The sequence below is a fragment of the Balaenoptera physalus genome (genome assembly GCF_965194825.1).
Source record: "Balaenoptera physalus genome assembly, chromosome: 14".
Classification (NCBI taxonomy): domain Eukaryota; kingdom Metazoa; phylum Chordata; class Mammalia; order Artiodactyla; family Balaenopteridae; genus Balaenoptera; species Balaenoptera physalus.
In genome coordinates, this window is record NC_138893.1 from 30,721,567 (window position 1) to 30,740,590 (window position 19,024).

The 19,024-nt window shown below is 51.2% G+C and overlaps 1 protein-coding gene across 2 annotated transcripts in view; it reads left to right on the forward strand.

The window, feature by feature from the left end:
* The first annotated feature begins 1,692 nt into the window (after positions 1-1,692).
* The window catches only part of CPXM2 (carboxypeptidase X, M14 family member 2), a 132,745-nt gene continuing 115,413 nt past the window's right edge, over positions 1,693-19,024 (forward strand). The window contains exons 1-2 of one of the 2 annotated variants that reach the window (XM_082424326.1): positions 1,693-2,150; positions 14,098-14,196. In XM_082424326.1, coding sequence (XP_082280452.1) covers positions 1,850-2,150; positions 14,098-14,196 — 400 coding nt within the window. In that variant the 5' untranslated portion in view covers positions 1,693-1,849. The remainder of the gene's footprint in view (positions 2,151-14,097; positions 14,197-19,024) is intronic. The other variant, XM_082424325.1, reaches the window with a different exon arrangement.

Consider the following 19,024-nt stretch of genomic DNA (forward strand, 5'->3'; position numbering starts at 1 on the left):
CCCTCCCCGTCCATTCTGCTTTGGCCTGAGGTCTGGGAGCCCAGGAAACCTGCCCTAAAAGATGGCCTGGTTAATCGGTCTGTGTGGGGACAATGAGAGAAAAGCAGGTGGCAAATGGGGGAGGCCAGAGGCAGAGGACGGCCCAAGCCTGCTCACTGTGTGGGCTCAGAAGTGTGACTCCAGGGAAATGGGGAGGCCTTGCCTGGGTGCCCAGACCCAACTCAGTGGCACCCTGGAATGGTAGGGTCCACAGGGACTGGGAAGGTGATAGCCCAACCGAGAGTTGAGGGTCAGTCTGTCCCTGGGGTCAGCAGAAAGACTCCCCAAAGATGTTTCTACCCGAATCCTGGGGATCCATGAACCGGTTAGGTTACATGGCAAAATGGCCTTTGCAGATGTGATTGAGGTCACCACCTTAAGAGAAGGGGATTATCCTGAATTATTTGGGTGGGTCCATCCGATCCAGGAGTAGAGAATTTTCCCCAGCTGGGAAGAGGGAAGATTTGGCAGAAGGGGAGAGATTTGAAGCCATTGGAGGGACTCAACACGCCAGTGCTGGCTCTGAGACGTAGAGGCCACATACAGGACCAGAGAGAGGTTGCTGGAAACGCCTCATGGCCAGCAAGAGAAGGAACACAGCAGCACCCGGGAGTGAAGACAGGCCAGGCTGATGGCCGGCCAGTAAAGAGGACCTCAGGGCTACCACCTCCGGGAACTCACCTCAGCCAACACCTGTGTGAGCCTGGAAGATTCTTCCCCAGAGGTCCCACTAGGGAATGCAGCTCGTTGATCGAAGCCTGGATTTTAGCCTGGTGACACTCGCTCAGACTTCTAACCTGCAGACCTGTACCATAATAAGTATGTGTTGCTTTAAACCACTAAATTTGTAGTAATCTGTTACAGCAGCAATAGAAAACCAATGCAGGCCCCATGTCCCCAACATCCCAGCCTGAAAGATGAACACAAAGTTTTCCAAGGATATAAGCTACTTGTTCAAAAGGTAGTGTGAGCTCCCTGCCCTGAAGATGGGAACCTGCTCACAGATGAACCAAACGTGCCCTGTGACCGCCAGGACGTCAGCCTTAGGATGACTCCACTTCTCTCCTCACCCAACAGGGTCACTTCTCAGTCAGGAGCAGGGCTCCGCCCCCCCCCCCCCCCCCCCCGCCCCCGACACTTTACTCCTCGAAACCCTGGGGACCTGGGATCCTCATTCTCCTCATTCATAGTTCCTGAAATAGGATCATGGTCAGGTTGAGGAAAGGTCTGTCTGGCAGGTGGGGAACCCGTGTCTGATGTGGAGCCAGGGACGGGGTAGGGGTCAGGAGAGCTGGAGACTAGGCTTCGGGCTCTAATTTGCTTTAGGACCTTGGGCCGATCCTTTCTCATCGTGGGTCACGGCTCCCCAACCTGTAAAACGGCTCGAGGTTCCCTCTAGATAGAAACTCCTTTGAGTCTCTGGGGAAGCAGGCGCCCAGCACTGGCCGGCTTCGGGAGTGCGGGCAAAGGGGGAGGTTTGGAGACAGTTGATGGGGTGGAGGAGGCCCCCAACACCCGGCTCCCAGGGCCGGCCACCGCGGGGTCGGCAGGGAAGGGAGGGAGGAGGGAAGGGCGGGGCCGGCCCCCCTGCCCCCGCCCCGCGTCTGGGCGCGCCCCTGCCCGCCCCGGCCCAGCCCGGCCCAGCCCAGCCCGGAGAGCGGGTCACACGCGCCGCCGGCCGGACGCCTCCGCGTCTCGTGCGCGCCGCTGTTGAGGCCGGCGCCCCTGCCCTGCGCCGCTGTTCGCGCCCGCCGCCCGCCCGGCGCTCCCGGCCACCGTGACCCTGCCCCGGGCGCGGGGAGAAGCGGGCATGGCCCGCCGGGGGCCCGCCGTGCTGGCGCTGGCTCTCGCGCTGCTGGCGGTGGCCCTGCCCGGCGCCGCGGCCCAGGGCGCAGCCGTCGAGGACCCCGACTACTACGTGCAAGAGATTTGGAGCCGGGAGCCTTACTACGCGCGCCTGGAGCCCGAGCCCTTCTCGCCGCCGCTGCCCGCGGGGCCCGGGGAGGAGGAGCGGAAGCTGCGCGCGTCCGAGCCCAGGCCGCCCAAGAAGGCGACCAAGCCCAGGAAAGCGCCCAAGAGGGAGAAGCTGGCTCCGGAGACGCCTCCGCCAGGTAAGAAACTTTCTGCGCTGCGCGGCCCGAGGGGGCGCCCGTGGCTGTGCGCCTGTCCCAGCGGCGGCCCGCCGGGTCTCAGGCGACAGCCGGCTTCGCCGTCCGTGTGTCTGGGATGAGAGACCCGTGAACCTCCCCGTCGCCGCCCCCCACCCCCTTCCTAGGCTCTGCACTGCGCCTCCCGCGGGCCGCTCCGAGCGCCCCGGAACTTAAACCCGACCGGCGGTCCCCTCTCAGGTAGAGACAGGCTGTGCAGTTGGGAGGCTGCCTGGGGAGCTGGTCCCCATGCCCCAAGTTTGAAATTTCCTGGGCAAAGGATCTTTCTGCCGGACACTTCTTCCTACTCCGCCTACGTTTTCAGTCTTCTTCCAGGGCGTTTTCTTGAGAGTGAATTTCCTATTTGGCGATGTGACTAGTTGGTCTGTTTTGGCACCGTGGCCTTCTGGGGAGAGCTCAGCGGTGGGCCTTTCCCCGGCCAGGGTCCCCTCTCGGCTCCCTCCCTCCTGCTTTCTTTGGGTCCCTTGAATCATCTGTCCAGTAGGGGCAGGACGGCAGAGCCTCTGTCGGGGAGCCTTGGGCTGCAGCTGGACTCCTGTGCCGGAGGAGGGGTTATGGAAGCCCGGTGGCGCCTGAAGCCGGCCGTCTCTCCCAGCCTTCTCAGTTGCATCGCCACTTTCTGCCTGTCCCGTCTTGGGGAAATGACTTCCATTTGGTTTCTTATACTCCTTGAGAAGAGGGACTTTCTCTTCATTGTCCCAAATGTTCTTTGCTCCAATTGCAGAGGGCTGCGGTCCTAGTATTTAAAGATTGAGGAGTGAGGCAGGATTGTGGCCAAATTCTCCGGCCTTGTAACGGCCTTCCTTGAAAGGAGATACATGCCAGGGGCACCATTACACAGCTCCTGGCATGAAAGGCATCACCTTTGTTTGGTTAAACTGTTCACAAAAGATAGCAGCGAGGCAGTGGGGAAGGAGTGGAGATGGCGGCCCAGAACTCTTGAGTGTGTGGGCCCATCTCAGCAGCTCCTTTGCACTTACCTGGAGGGGGGAGTCCTGCCATATTTCAGTTTGTGGGCGACTCTGTACATCTGCAGGCAGTTCTGTGAGTTGTGTAACCCTGAACAGAACCATCTGGAATTTCCTATATTTTCTGGGGAATTATGAACATTAAGATTTGTAAAAACCATACTGGTTTAGTAACAGGAATAGGAGTGGGAAAAGACACTCATATTTGTAGACCATCCGCTGTGACTTTATTAGGAGATTTATGGACAGCCGTCTCATTAATTCTTTCAGGGGCTCTGAGGGGTGGGTATTCTTGTTACTTTACAGATGAGGAAACTGAGGCTCTGACCACGTAGGCAAGCTGCTTAGGGTCACTCGCTGGCGTGGGAGATTTGAAAGCCCTTCTCCTGTGCTTTTAACTCAAGACCTTTTTTGTTTGGTAGTTTGAATCAAGCTGGCATGGGTTTTTGTTTTTTTTAGTATCTGCTATGTGGTTAGCACAGCGCTGGGCATGGTTGGGGGAGGTGGGTGGGAGACACATTTGTTAGGTTCTGGTATTTACTGGGGGGGACGGCAAGGGGAGCATGGAAGAAGCCCCAGGGCTTCCCTGGTGGCGCAGTGGTTGAGAATCTGCCTGCCAATGCAGGGGACACGGGTTCGAGCCCTGGTCTGGGAAGATCCCACATGCCGCGGAGCAACTGGGCCCGTGAGCCACAACTACTGAGCCTGCGCGTCTGGAGCTTGTGCTCCGCAACAAGAGAGGCCACGACAGTGAGAGGCCCGCGCACCGCGATGAAGAGTGGCCCCCGCTCGCCACAACTAGAGAAAGCCCTCGCACAGAAACGAAGACCCAACACAGCCATAAATAAATAAATAAATAAATAAAATAAATAAACCCAAAGTTAAAAAAAAAACAAACCTGTCATCTAAAAAAAAAGAAGCCCCAGACTGAGAGTCTGAGGACTGCACTTAACGCCCGGGTCTGGGCCTCAGCACTCAGCTTCCTGGACCTCAGCATCTTTATCCGCCCAAGACGACTAGTGCCTGCTACCTTACCTGTCAGTTGTTTGATGAGCTTTTCAACAAAAGCTTGCAGTGTGTCAGCTCGTGGCTGTGCTAGTCCTTCTGTGAGTTGTTCATAATTCCGCAGGTCCTTACGGAGAACCTTTCCAACATCAGGTGCTGGGTGAGGTCCTGCAGGAGGGGAGCGCAAGACAGCCCCGGCCCCACCCTCCTGGAACACACCAAAGTTGGCGGCTTGGAGAAGGTTATTGCAGGTGTGTTGAGGGCTGTATTGCTGATTCCCCAAAATAAAAACAGGGCCCTGGAAATTCCAGAGCCTCAGCTTCTGGAGAGCTGCCTCCAGGCCTCCTGCCTAGAGTGTGTGTTTCTAATAAATTCTGTAGGGCTTTTCAGAGCTCCCCGACTCTGACAAACAAAGTGTGACCTTGGTCACAGACTTTAAACTCTGTTCTCCCCACTCAGCTTTTTTTGGCACTTGACTACTGGGACCCTTTACCCTGGACCCCAAGTGGGGGAGCTTGGTTAAGACTGACTTTGATTGGGGGGGGTCAGTGATAGATTGTGCAGTTAAATTGCAGTAAGAGGAAATGATTTTGCCCCCCTTAAGGGGTGGCTTGATATATGTACTGCCCGTGATATAATAGAAGCATTCGTTTCTGTTTGTTGTGAACTTCTGGACTGGGTAGATGGTGCCTGCTACATACCAGGCACTGTCTAGACACTGAGGTGGGAGTGAGAGGTTAGATTTAGAGAAGAAAAAGAATGTGATAGCATACATAACTACTCATTGAAAAGTCTGTCATGTGCTTTGTCTTTGCAGATGATAAAATATTTTCCAGATAGCCTGTATCTTGCATAAAGGCTGGGCTCAAGGGACGATGGAAGACAGATGTTCTGTGCGTCAGGGTCTAGGAGGGAGTCTTGTCTGAATCCCATAGGAAGGTTTACTTAAGGAGCCAAGGACACTGGGGATTTGATCTTGGTGTGAGTTTGACTTTGCCCCTTGACTGTTCTTTCATGCTACCACAGAAATGTGCAAGGGATGTCATGGGCTGACATTCTCCTGGAAGTGGCTTGGGCAGCTGAATCCTTTGGTTAATTGAGAGCATTGCATTTTTCCACGAGTGGCTGACAGATTCTGGAGAAGTAGAGCCCTGATATGCTGAATAGAGTGGAATCTTAAATTTTTTAAAAAGTTTTTATTTGGAAATAATTATAGACTCACAAGAAATTGTAGAAATAGTGCAGAGAGATCCTGTATACCAGGGGTGCCCTGTACTGGTCCGTGGCCTGTTAGGAACCAGGTGGCACAGCAGGAGGTGAGTGGCGGGCGATCAGGCGAAGCTTCATCTGTATTTACAGCCGCTCCCCATCACTCACATTACCGCCTGATCTCCGCCTGCTGTCAGATCAGTGGCAGCATTAGATTCTCGTAGGAGCACGAACCCTACTGTGAACTGTGCATGCGAGGGATCTAGGTTGTGCGCTCCTTATGAGAATCTAATGCCTGATGGTCTGAGGTGGAGCTGAGGCAGTGATGCTAGGGGAGTGGCTGCAGGTACAGATTATCATTAGCAGAGAAGTTTGACTGCACAGAGACCATAATAATCAATTGCTTGCAGATTCATACCAAAACCCTATCAGTGAGTGGCAAGTGAAAACAAGCTCATGGCTCCCACTGATTCTGCATTATGGTGAGTTGTGTAATTATTTCATTATATATTACAATGTAATGATAATAGAAATAAAGTGCACAATAAATGTAATGTGCTTGAATCATCCCGAATCCATCCCCCCTCCCCCCGTCTGTGGAAGAATTGTCTTCCATGAAACTGGTCCCTGATGCCAAAAAGGTTGGGGACCACTGCTGTATACTCTTTTCCCAGCTTCCCCCAGTGCTAACATCTTTTAGAACTACAGTACAGGATTTCTTAACCTTGGCAGTATTGACATTTTGGGGCCAATTGTGTGTGTGTGTGTGTGTGTGTGTGTGTGTGTGCGCGTGTGTCTCAGGGCGAAGGCTGTCTTGTGCATTGTAGGATGTTTAGCAACATCCCTGGCCTTGACCGACTAGATGCCGGTAACACCCTCCCCCGAGTTGTGACAACTAAAAATGTCTCTAGACATTGTCACATGTCACCAGGGGGTTGAGAATCACTGCTATATACAGTATCAAAATAGGAAATTGACATTGGTACAATACTTCTTTTTTTAAACTTTGGGTTTATTTATTTTATTTATTTATTTATTTATGGCTGTGTTGGGTCTTTGTTTCTGTGCGAGGGCTTTCTCTAGTTGTGGCAAGTGGGGGCCACTCTTCATCGCGGTGCGCGGGCCTCTCACTATTGCGGCCTCTCTTGTTGCGGAGCACAAGCTCCAGACGCGCAGGCTCAGTAGTTGTGGCTCACGGGCCCAGTTGCTCCGCGGCATGTGGGATCTTCCCAGACCAGGGCTCGAACCCGTGTCCCCTGCATTGGGCAGGCAGATCCTCAACCACTGCGCCACCAGGGAAGCCCGGTACAATACTTTTAACTTTTAGATGACATTCCCTGGTTTTCACATGCACTCGTGTGTGTGTGTGTGGGGGGGGGGGTGGGTGTGTGTGGGTGTGTGTGGGTGGTTCTCTTCATTGTCTCACATCTATAGATTCATGGAACCATCACCATCAGGATACAGAACTGTGAAATCCTTTCCTGTGGTGGAGTGGGACTCAATATCATAAAATTTCTGAGGCCCTCATTGTGAACATCAGTAACTCCCAGAATTTTAGAACTTCAAGGAACCTAAGTGTTCATTGCATGCAAGTTCTTGTTTATTGCAAGATTCCGACAGTGGGCTGCTCGGTGTTAAAAAATGATTAAAGAAGACAATTTAGGTGATATAAACTTTTTTTAACACTTTCATGAAGTGGACAGTCTCCTTGTGGAGAACGGCAAAATGGGGCAGAAGGCAGGAAGGTTTTATAGGACAAAGAATAAAGAACAAGGAAGAAGAACATAGAAAATATCTGGTTGGCTGGGGTGACACAGTCCACTTTGTTTGGGGTGAGAAGACCCAGAGTTGGCTTGGCATTTGGGAATTGGCTAACTGTTTCTGACTAAGAGGAGATTGTTAGGAACAGGAAGCTTATCTAAGTTTTGTTTCCTGATGTGGTACCCCGGGTAAGAGCAACTCCATCTTGGGCCTGGAAGTTTACTTCAACACCAGTCTTGGCTCACACGTTTCCACTGATGGGCGCACACCACCTTGCGAGGTTGCTTATCCATTGGATAAATAGTACTGATTGCTAGAATGTTCTTCTTCACAGGGACCTGGCAAGCTGCTTCTCTCTAATTCCATTTATTCTAGCCAAATTCAATATTTTCTAGATCCCTGCAGTTGGAATGCTTTGAGGTCCAAAGAGTGAGTCTCCTGGCCCCAGTTTTCATCATCCCAGGGTGAAGAGTGAGATGAGGGACCACATTCTGGGCATGGGAGTGGACTTGGGGTGTACTTCTCATGTCATCTCCAAATTGATGGACTTGGTTTGGAGCCATACTTTTTGTAGAGAAAAAAATGGAACAGAGAAGTAAACCATAGTTATATAACTGATTTGCCTTTTCCCTCCCAAGTTGTAGTAAGAAACAAACAAGTTGATAAACAAGACTCTTAATAGGTGATTTGAAGATGTTTTGTTCTCCCCCCTCCACTGGGTTAGAAGTAGCTTTTAACTTTTGGGTTCCTGCTTGTTTGTTGCTTTCTTCAAGGACTGGGGAGCATGCGCCTCTGTTGGAATACACGCCCGCCTGCATTGCACCCATGGTTTTGGTCCACGGTCTTGAGTCCATGGAATTCGCAGAGCGGGCAGCGAGCCATGTTTGTTCGTATGTCTGTGCCCGGAACTGGAGAGTTTGCACTTTGCACTGTGTTGCCCCGGCTTGGGGTGGGGGTGGGGGGCGGGCAGGCGGCGATAATCACAGAGTTGTTATTTGAGCATATTTGGTTGTAAACAAAGCCCTTTCTGTTATGCGCTGCCAGCTAGTTGCTGGAAAGAGCTTCGCTTTTAAGCTTTTGCTGCAGCACTCTTCAGGGCGTCTTGCAAGGTTTGGCCTTCGGATGGAAATGTCTTCTGTTGGGCAAAGCTGGAGTGTGAGGATTAGACGAATGTGTCTGTAAATATTTCACTATATATTTTAAAAGCAATCACAAGGCTATCAGCACACCTAAACAAATAACAAGAGATCTTTATATCATGGTATTATATGTTCCCTTGAAGAGTTAAATCCAGAGTGTTTGGTCCAACTCCCTACAAAATTCCAAGGGAAAGGACTTTTTATAAAAAAGATCTTCTCATGTACATCAGCAAGCAGCTTTCTAAGACACCACCTCTGTTTCCAAAATGCTTTCCAAAGTCAGCTATTCGCACTGGCAGATCTCCTCTCGACTATGCCCATGGTTCCAGAAACTAGGGTTTGTGCGTGGATAATGAAGGGACAGACACTTGCGTGTTTGGGGAAGCTGGGTTGGATGCTGTGGTTCTTGAAAATAGCCAACATGTTTCCTGCTTGCCCTGAGCATCCCTGGCTGCCAGGTCTCACGGTGGATGGTGCCTTCAGTCCCATGGCAACAGCAGCCTGGGCCCTGGAACCTGGCCACGCCACGTGGCATGCGGGATCTTAGTTCCTGACCCCGTGCGCCCCGCAGTGGAAGCATGGAGTCTTAACCACTGGACTGCCAGGGAAGTCCCTTGGAACCTGGATTTTTGAGGTGGGGGTCTCCGCTGTATGTCTGAGGTGGCCAGGGAGCCTGAGCTCTCAGGTTTTGCGCCTCCAGCAACGGCTCTGCCTTCTGTGGCCTTCTGAGGTCCCTGCCCCCATCGCTGCTTTTCTGGGATCATGAAACCCATAAAACTGGGGTGGCTTTGGATGGCTACGGGAAGGGCTAGTGTTCGTAACTGGCTGGGATCCCATCGACTACTGATCTGGGTATCGTAGGATGGTCAGAGCCACACAAGACACTTTCAAATGTTCATTTAAGACTCTAGATTTTTATGGAACACTTGATCCGTGAGAGGCACATGTAAGGGTTTGGCATAGTTTTTTCAGCATTCAGAGAGATTCAAAATCTGGCTCTGCCACTCATGGGCACGTGTGACATCTTCACGCCTCGAATTCCTCACTGTGACAGGGGAATAATAATAATAATAATAATAAGCGTCCCAAGGTGGTGCGAGGTTAGAAGGTCGATGCACAGCCTCGCAGGCTTTCGAGGGACAGGTCAGAGGCAGCTTCCACCCAGTGTCCTCAGGTCCCCCAGCTACACTGAGTCCTGATGGGTCCCGCTTAGCAATGCAGCCCGGCTTATTGGCGTTTCCTTCTCTGAGTCTCACCCCCTCCACTTCTTCATTTGTGCTTCATGAGATCACCTCTCACATTCACTCCTGCCCCCAAGGCCTCGTCTCAGGCTGGTTCCAGGCAGAACCCAAACGGAGACCAGCAGGTACCAGCAGTGCCCCCTGCAGGGCTGGCACACCCCACCTGCTGTGGTTACCGGGGTATCTCTTTAAAGGCTAAGGGCTTCTTACTTGGTTGCAGGTCAGGAAGGCGGCTGCTGCTGCACAGAGGCTGGGAGTGGCTGTCCCTTCTGCCCTGGGGACCCTGGTGGAGGCCAAGTCTTCTGCACAAGACCAAGGTCTTTCTTCTGCACGGAAGGCCAGCCCAGAGGAGGACACAGTCTGATCAGCTAGTTTCCCAGGGAAGACACAGCCGAGCAGGAGGAGGGGAGGGCTTTTGATTGATTGATTGACTGACTGATTGATCGATTGACTCTGGTCCAGCCCTGGTAAAAAATGTATTTAGAAAATTGCACTGGTGCTTCCGTCTCCAGCCCAGACCATTCACGTCACTGATTAACGGAAGCAGGCACATCCTTTAACCACTCAGCCCCTTTTTTTCAGGCTTCACCTGATCCCTGGGAAAACTCTTTCTGCCAGGAGCTTGACTGCTCAGATTTGGGAACTGGGTAAGGACACAGGCTGTCCCCTCCCCGTGTCATGATCCTTTTCTTGCTAACACACACAGGGAGCACGAGTTTCTGATTTTTTATTTTTATTTTTGGCCGCTCCGCGCAGCCTGCGGGATCTTAGTTCCCCGACCAGGGATCGAACCCACGCCACCTACAGTGGAAACCTGGAGTCTTAACCACTGGACCGCCAGGGAAGTCCCGGGAACACAGGTTTCTAACCGCTTTTGTTACGGCTTTTCACGTTCACCTGCAAGGTCCTCCTTGGTCCCATGGTGTTTGAGAAAAGTGGAATTACTGTCTGTCCTGGTGCCGCGAGGCTGCCTCTCTGGGGAGCTCCCGAGAACGTGCAGTGGCTTGGTTTCCCGCATGGCCTTCCTCCTCATGCGGGTTCCTTCCCAAGAGCCAGGCAAGGCGCTTAGGGCCGGGGCTGCGTCCTTCACAAGAGGGAGTGCAGGTGCCATAGGGCTGGAATTTCTTGGGAAAATGCAAATATGCAGCAAAGAAGTTTTTCAGATTCTGGGGTTGCTACTGTAAGCTCCGAGTATAGAGAGGGGAAAAAATAGTTTCCTGTCAATCAAGGAGCGTGATATTTATCACCACGGAGCAGAATAGAATATGTGGCCTGCATTGGCAATTCGGTTTGCTACTTTTAAGGAATTCAGTTTTTCACGCAGCCCAGATGGAGATGTTGATTTGGTTCTGGCTCCTTCTCTGTACATTATTTCCACTTCACTCTTTCTTTCATCTGTACAGACCATATGCTGCCTTTCTTGCTGTAGGAGAAGAAGGGGCAGGGAAGGGCCTAGGCCTGGCGTCAGGCCCCTGCTCTGCCGCCTCCTGGCTCTGTCAGTGACCTCGGGTGGGTCTCTTCTCCTCTGAGCCTCCGTGTCCCGCTCTGTAGAATAATGTTCATAGCAAGCTTCCTGCCCTCGATGGGCATTTGCCAAGATCGAATGTTTTAATCTATGTGAAAATGCCTTGTAAATTGTGCCTCATACTTCACGTGTTGGCTGTTACTCTTCCAGCAACTGGGATGGTGCTTTGTGACGGTGGGCACTTGGGACGAATATGAAGGATGAGAAGGTGGAGGCTGTCTTTTTTTTTTTTCTATGCGAGGGCTTTTCTCTAGTTGGGGCGAGCGGGGGCCACTCTTCATCGCGGTGCGTGGGCCTCTCACTGTCGTAGCCTCTCTTGCTGCGGAGCACAGGCTCCAGACGTGCAGGCTCAGTAGTTGTGGCTCACGGGCCTGGTTGCTCCGCGGCATGTGGGATCTTCCCAGACCAGGGGTCGAACCCGTGTCCCCTGCATTGGCAGGCAGACTCTCAACCACTGCGCCACCAGGGAAGCCCCAGGAGGCTGTCTTTTATTCAGAGGTCACCGCAGGTCAGGCACGGCCCTCAGTGCTTTGATATATGTCATCTCTTTCCTCTCCGTAACTTCCACCGAGGCAGGTACCATGTCTCCTTATTTCACTGATGAGGGGAATTAGCATAGGAGGGGTGAGGTGGGTCCCCCGAGGCCACACGTGGTCGGTGCAGTGGCAGAGCCTAGCTGCCTGCGGCTGGAACCAGATCTGTAGGTACACGTCCTGGAAGTGCGTCTTCCCTAGAGAAGGTGGCAGGTGCCCTGCCTGTCTTCTCTGTCCCTTTGCCACTCCCTGCGGGGATTCTGTTCCCCACATGTTGGTCTCAGGGGTGATAGCACATCTGCCTCACATCTGGGCCGTTATTGGATTCCCAGAGCTGAGTACAGGACGTGGGTCCAGCCCGGGGGAGTGAGGCTGAGGGTGTTCGTGGGGCTGTGTCCTCTGACTCTGTCTCCCATGTTGCCCATGGAGGCCCCGTAGAGGTTGCCCAGGCAGAGGGAAGGCCTGCAATGAATGCTGGCTTCCAGGGAGGGGTTGGATGGCTTTTTCCTCTCATATTTTGTAAAACTTTTCCATCCCCTAACGTATTATCTTTCTGCCAAATCAGACGCTTCACTCTCAAAAGTTGTGGCACCCAATTTTCCAAACAATCAAGATTTTTACAGACCCTTGATCAGGCTCTTTCAGAAGAAGTCATCTTTGGAGGTCACCGGGCTGACATCCTACCCAAAAAAATGGGACATATGCCGAGGTGACATTAGGCTGATGTCATCAGATGCGCTCAGATTGGCAGTCTTCCTCCTCTGGCCTTTCTGAATGTTTTGGTTTATTGATTTCCTTGACCCGAGGAGGACATTTAATTTTGTGATTTTTTTTTTTTTTTTTTTAGCTTACATGAAAAATGAAAGATATGCCCAGCAGGTATCACCCAAGAGTATGATGGAGAGAGGATTGCCTGTGGCTGGGCCCAGTGCACCCTTGAATTTTTTGAAGATTTAAGGTTTTTCTTGATAAATATCTTTTTTTTTTTTTTTTTTGGTGACTCTAGACCTATCTGAAATGATTTCATTAATCGGCACAATCCACTAGATGTTTTTGGTATTTCAACTTGCTTTTTAAAATCCAAACTAAGTATCTTTCCCCATAGACCTTCCCTTCCTCTTGTTGTTGTCTCATTGGTCATTCACTGACTCACAGTCATTCATGATCATTTGTTCCTCACAGACTGAACCAGACTCTGGAGGGAGAAGAGTGAGCAAAACCAGACACAGTTCCTGCCCCCATGAACAGAACAACATATGTTACATGTGTCTGATAACGCTACACAGGACGGGTGTGCAGAACCGTAGTGGGGGCTGCTGACACCACACCCAGGTCCTTGTTTCCCACTGGCACACCCATCCCACAGCTGCTGGGGCTTGGCTGTGACGACTCACAGCTGCTTCCCTCTCTGGGGCACGATCCTTGGAAGGCCACAACTCCCGCCACCCCGCACACACCCCTCCCCCGCAGCAGATCAGTCTGTAGCCAGAGGCTAACCAGCATAGGGGAAGGTGGCCCCTTATCTCAAGGTGGGGACAACACTGTGTGCGGTTCCAGCTCCAGAGCTCTCCCCATGGGATCAGGCTGAGTTAGACTCTGCCTGGGAACGCAGCCTAGCTTAGCTCCTTCCTCTGCCTCATCTTGCTTCCTCCCTTCTTTTCTCTTTGGAGCCCTCCCTCCGTACATCACCTGCACCGAACCCCTGCCTCAGGCTCCACACAGAGGCAACTTGACCAAAGACAGGTGCTCTCAGAGCCCATCCAAGGAGACATTGATGTAGGTGGGGAGTTCAGGAAAACCATCTCAAAGAGGGCATGGCCGAGTTTGGATTTGCAAGATCAACAAGAGTTAAATAGATGGAGAGTGAATGGAAGGATGTTGCAGGAGGAGGCACAGCACGTGCCGAGTTCTGGTGGGCTGGAAATATGAACTGCAGGCTGAAAGGAAGCCAGTGTCTGTGGAGCAGAGAGAGAGTCCGGTGTGAGAGGAAGCTGGACGGGCCAGCGGGGCACCAGCAGGCAGACTCCCTGGGCTCCAGGAAGGAGTCCCTCCAATTGGTGGGCCGCATCATCACACCTCCAGGTGCCCAGCCGGGGCCTTGGAGAGTTAGGTGGGAGGAGCCCAGCATGGTAGGAAATCTTGCCCCGGGGTCAGAGGTCTGGAGTTCCAGCTCCGTTTTATCCATTAGACGTGGTGTCACTTTTGGGGCCCCAGGGATGGTCAGAGGTACTCCACAGGACGTTTTGCGGTCTTAGAACAGTAACCACCTGCAAGTGTGCATTGTTTTTATTTGGAGTGTTTATTTCCCTGGGTGTTCACAATAACACGCTTCCTCTCCTTTAACCACCAGCCCCTCAGAGTCCAAGGTGCCTTCACTGGGGTCCGGGAAGGCAGGGGGTAGAGACAGCTGCTTTGCAGGAGAAGACGGTTGAGTCCTCACCAGCCTGGGATGATTCTGACATATGTGACAGTAAAGGCATCTCTCTCTCTCTCTCTCTATTCTTTTTAGGTAAAAAGAGCAACAGAAAAGGCGTGAAAACCAAGAGCTCTGAGAAGGCTGCCGGTGATGATCACAGGGTCCCTGTGGCCCGTGACGCTGCCAGAGAGGGTGAGTGAGGCCCCCGCTCCATCACCGGCCCTGGGAGGGCGCAGGCCCCGGCGCAGCAGCCGAGTCCTGAGCACGGGTCTGCCTGGGGTCCGCTGCCCCTTCTGGACCATCCGTACGGGGGTGAGAACATTCACAGGCTCTCTCTTCTGCTGCGCACAGTAACTCACAGCCATGTTTTCCCCATCAGCTCGACTAAGGTCATTTCTGAATTTCCTGGAGCTCTTGGTTGCCTTCCCTGCCCTTCCCCCTCCCCCCTCGAAGACAACATCATTTCCTTTCTTGTGGGGCCTCGTAGCTTCCCACAGCCTTGTGTGTGCATTTCTTATCTCCCAGCTGAACCCAGGGCCTCCAGTGTCAGAGGTCAAGTCTTCTACTTCCAAAGCATGTAATGCTAGGCCTGGCATTTTACAATCATGTAAAAATATTGGTCCTTTAATTACTTACCTTAGGATGGTCAAAGCCATTAGTTCTAGACTCATGGACAAACTCTGACCCACTAGCTAGAGCTATTACTATTATTATTAACTATTACAATTACCTTTATCGTATCTCTGTTACTGTAAAGTATGGTATCTAGGATGACATTTCTGCTGATATTAGTAATAGCGAACATGTGTTAAGCTCTTAAGCCCTCAGTAATTGCCAAGCACTGGGCCTCATACTTCACAGCTCCTGATGTCCCTCTGAGTATTGTGGATATTATTATTATTATTTCATCACCATCATCGTCGTCGTCATCACAGATGAGGAAAACGAGACTCAATAATATGGATCCTTTGCTTACCGTTATGCAGTTTGCAAGTTGTAACACAGGGATTTGAACCCAAGATTTTCTGGTTTCTGCTCAGCAGCACAGCTGATTGAAATAAATAGAGCATTTCACAAATTTGCGTTTATAGAGGCAGGATCCGATTTCAGTTGCCGCGTGAGCCCATAAACCGTGTAACAGAGTTGATTGTCACAAAGGGAATTGTGTGCTCCCTTAGGCAGAGTGTAATGATCTGGGGCTGTGTTTCTAACCAAGAACTTGCCATCAGAGAAATCACAGATATGGCTAACAGTGCATCCTACAACAAAAACAGAAGTTCCACAACAGTGAACTTCTGCAGTCACTTAATAACTGAGAATTCTATTCCATCGTGAAGTGGGCAGGTGTGCACTGGACACATTGCCCTTGGGAGGGCCCAGCGTATCAGGACGGTGTGTGGAGGACCCAAGGGGTGCTAAGGCTGTGTTCCTGCCGGTTCACCCTGAGAGTGTGGGCCTTTGGGGTTTCAACTAAACGGGTGGTAGTGAGACTCCCACCTTGGGTGGGCCTCGGGCATGACTCTGTCCCCTTGCCCCAGCAGGCTGATGAAACACCAGCTGTTTCTCAGGATCACAAGTCACAGGGCTAAAGCGGCTTCTAGTCTGGCCTCACCTCTCTGGGTTCTGCTGCTGTCAGATCTGGGCCAGAGAGTTCTTTCTTGTCTTAATTCTTAGATGCTTTCAAACATATTTTAAAAATAGTTTTTCCAGTTTTGTTAGTAGCTTTAGCACAAGGGTCGGTTTGAATTATCTTACTTCTCCATTACCAGAATTGGAAGTTGGTACAATTTTGGAAGGCATTTTCACAAAGGTTTTTCAAGGCCCATTTCTGTACACACGTGTGTGTACACGTACACTCTGAAGTCCGCACTTGCCTCCTGTTCTGCCACCCGAACATTCTCCTTCCCCACCCTGGCCCACTCGGGACTGTTCCCCCGCCCTTCACCTCAGAGCCCTGTCTGAACAGTTGGGACCCCTGGTCTCAAAGGCAGCCATTCTGGCTCTGATTCTTTGAGTGCCCTGGACGTGATTTTGGCCTGTGAGCCTTGTTCACATTGCTCTTCTATTAAAACAGAATTGAGGGCAACCCTGGGGGGGAAGAGAAGTTGTGTGGGCCCTGCTATGCAAATATGGGAGGGAGAGAGATGGTGAGGAGGGGAGGTCATGTGTAGGAGGCAGGTGGCACAGCAGTTAGGAACACTGGTCTGGACCAGGAGGGGACACCTGTGGGTGGGGCTGGGCAGAACAGGGCCTCAGATGGACAGCTGGGCAGGCTCAGGACCCCGCATCCATCATTCTCTCAGCATCTCCTGTGGTCGAGCTGGGGGCCTTGCTGGAGATGGGGCAGAATGAAGGGGTGGGGAGGGTGCCTGTCACTTACACTGTGTCCAAGGTGGCAGGTGGACCAGATGTCACCTACATCATGTTCAAGGCGACAGGTGGAACAGATGTTACCTGCTTCATTTTCAGGGCGGTGGGCAGTACAGATATTAACCACACTGAGTTATGTGAGTGACTGGCATCAGAGGGCTCGTGTTAGATGTGGATTTGAAACCGCACAACCCAGATTGGGACTTGAACCCACTGTCTTTTAATTGAGGTGACAGGCCTGGTCTCAGGACTTAATGAAGCCCAGGTTCTTGATGTCTCATTGCAGAAAGAATTCAGTGAGAGACAAAGTGATGGGTAAGAAGTGGATTTAGAGAGACACACATTTCAGAGACAGAGTGTGGGCCATCTCAGAAGGCGAGAAGCCCCCAAATAATGGGGTGGTTAGTTTTTGTGGGCTGGGTAATTTCATAGGCTAATGAGTGGGAGGATTATTCCAACTATTTTGGGGAAGGCGCAGAGATTTCCAGGAATTGGGCCACCGCCCACTTTTTGGCCTTTTATGGTTAGCCTCGGAACTGTCATGGCACCGGTGGGTGTGTCATTTAGCAGCTAATATATTACAGTGAGCGTATGATGAGACTCAAGGTCCACTGGAAGTCGAATCTTCTGGGCCCACTGGAAGTCGAATCTTTGGCCATCTTGGACCGAGTTGGTTCTAACTAGTTTTTGTCGTGTCCCCAATGGCTATGTCATTCTTTTAAAGGTTGTGCCCAGCCCCCTTCCCTCCTGTTTCAGACTCACCCTGAGGGAATCTTAGCTTTAAGGGAGAGATTATGTACATGGCTGTCACCGTGACTAAGGATCAGTGTCAGCTCTGGCAAGTTTCCAAAATACATCTTGGATATTGTTCTATAATAGCATATGCAGTGGTTGAATTATTGGTGTAGTTCTTCCCATCTCCCTATATGTACAGCCTTTGCCATGTGACTTCTCAGTTCCCTTTACAAAAGGTGAAAGTCCCTTGACTTTGGGCTGGTCCATGTGCCTAGGTGAGGCCAGTAGAATAAGTTGGACTGACAAGGTGCCAGTTCTGTGCTGAGGGACTTTGTTTCCATTTGCTCCTTGCACCCTGCCATCTCCGTGAGAAGAATGCATGCATCTAGGCCACTGGTCCAAGGAGCCTGGGAGATGAGTGAAGCAGATATGGGCCCAGTCTGCAGCGTGGAGCCACCAGCTGAGCCCAGCTGATCTGTGGACAACTAAGGAACAAGTGCCACTGAGAGTCTGTGGTGGTTTGTTACACAGCAATAGCTGACAAATATGGTGAAGATGAAAACCCTCATTTTTTAAAAAGTTGCATCGTGTTCTGTCGAATGGATGTTCTATAATTTATTTAACCTCTTAAGTGAAGGACATTTAGGTTGTTTCCAATATTTTGCTGCTATAAAGAGTATCGCAGTGAACTTAGCGTATATCCTGTCAGTTACCATGCATTGGTTGCAGAATAACTCCCTGCTTGCCATTCAGAGCCCACCGTGATTTGACTTATTTCTGGCCTCTGCCTCCCTTTTTTTTACCAACCAGACAGGAGCTTGTTTCTCAGACATGCCCTGTGCTGAAAGCTCACTCATGTGTTTCCTCCGAAGGGAACTGGGCAAGCGTCTCAGTTGGTGATGCAGAGGCAGCTTTGGGGTCCGGCTCTACCCTCCCTGGCTGTGATGCTCTGGGCAAGTTACTGTCTCTATGACTCAGTTTCCTCCTCTGTAAAGAGGGGATAATATGTCTTTTATAGGGTTTTGTGGAGATGAAATAATGTGTGCCGAGTGGAGTGTACACAGTAAGCTGTCAGCAAACATAAGCTCTGATTTTTATTTGCTGTCTTGGGACTTTTCATGCCTTAGTTATAGGAGTTGGCAGATATTTTTAAAGGATCAAATCGTAAATATTACACGCCTTATGGGCCAACAAGCAAAGTTGAGCATATTATGTTGGTACTTAAATAACCATTAAAAAAAGTAAAAACGGTTCTTATCTCATGGGCCATACAGACACAGATGGTGGGCTGGGTTTGGCCCTCGCTTGGGCTGTAGCTTGCTGGCTTGTGCCTTAGAACTTGATGGTTCTGCCTTAGAACTTGATGGTTCTGCTGTAGCTTGCTGGATTCTGCTTTAGAACTTGATGGTTCTGCCTTAGAACTTGATGGTTCTGCCGTAGCTTGCTGGCTTGTGCCTTAGAACTTGATGGTTCTGCCTTAGAACTTGATGGTTCTGCCGTAGCTTGCTGGCTTGTGCCTTAGAACTTGATGGTTCTGCCTTAGAACTTGATGGTTCTGCTGTAGCTTGCTGGATTCTGCTTTAGAACTTGATGGTTCTGCCTTAGAACTTGATGGTTCTGCTGTAGCTTGCTGGCTTCTGCCTTAGAACTTGATGGTTCTGCCTTAGAACTTGATGGTTCTGCTGTAGCTTGCTGGCTTCTGCCTTAGAACTTGATGGTTCTGCCTTAGATCTTGATGGTTCTGCTGTAGCTTGCTGGCTTGTGCCTTAGAACTTGATGGTTCTGCTGTAGCTTGCTGGCTTCTGCCTTAGAACTTGATGGTTCTGCCTTAGAACTTGATGGTTCTGCTGTAGCTTGCTGGCTTGTGCCTTAGAACTTGATGGTTCTGCTGTAGCTTGCTGGATTCTGCTTTAGA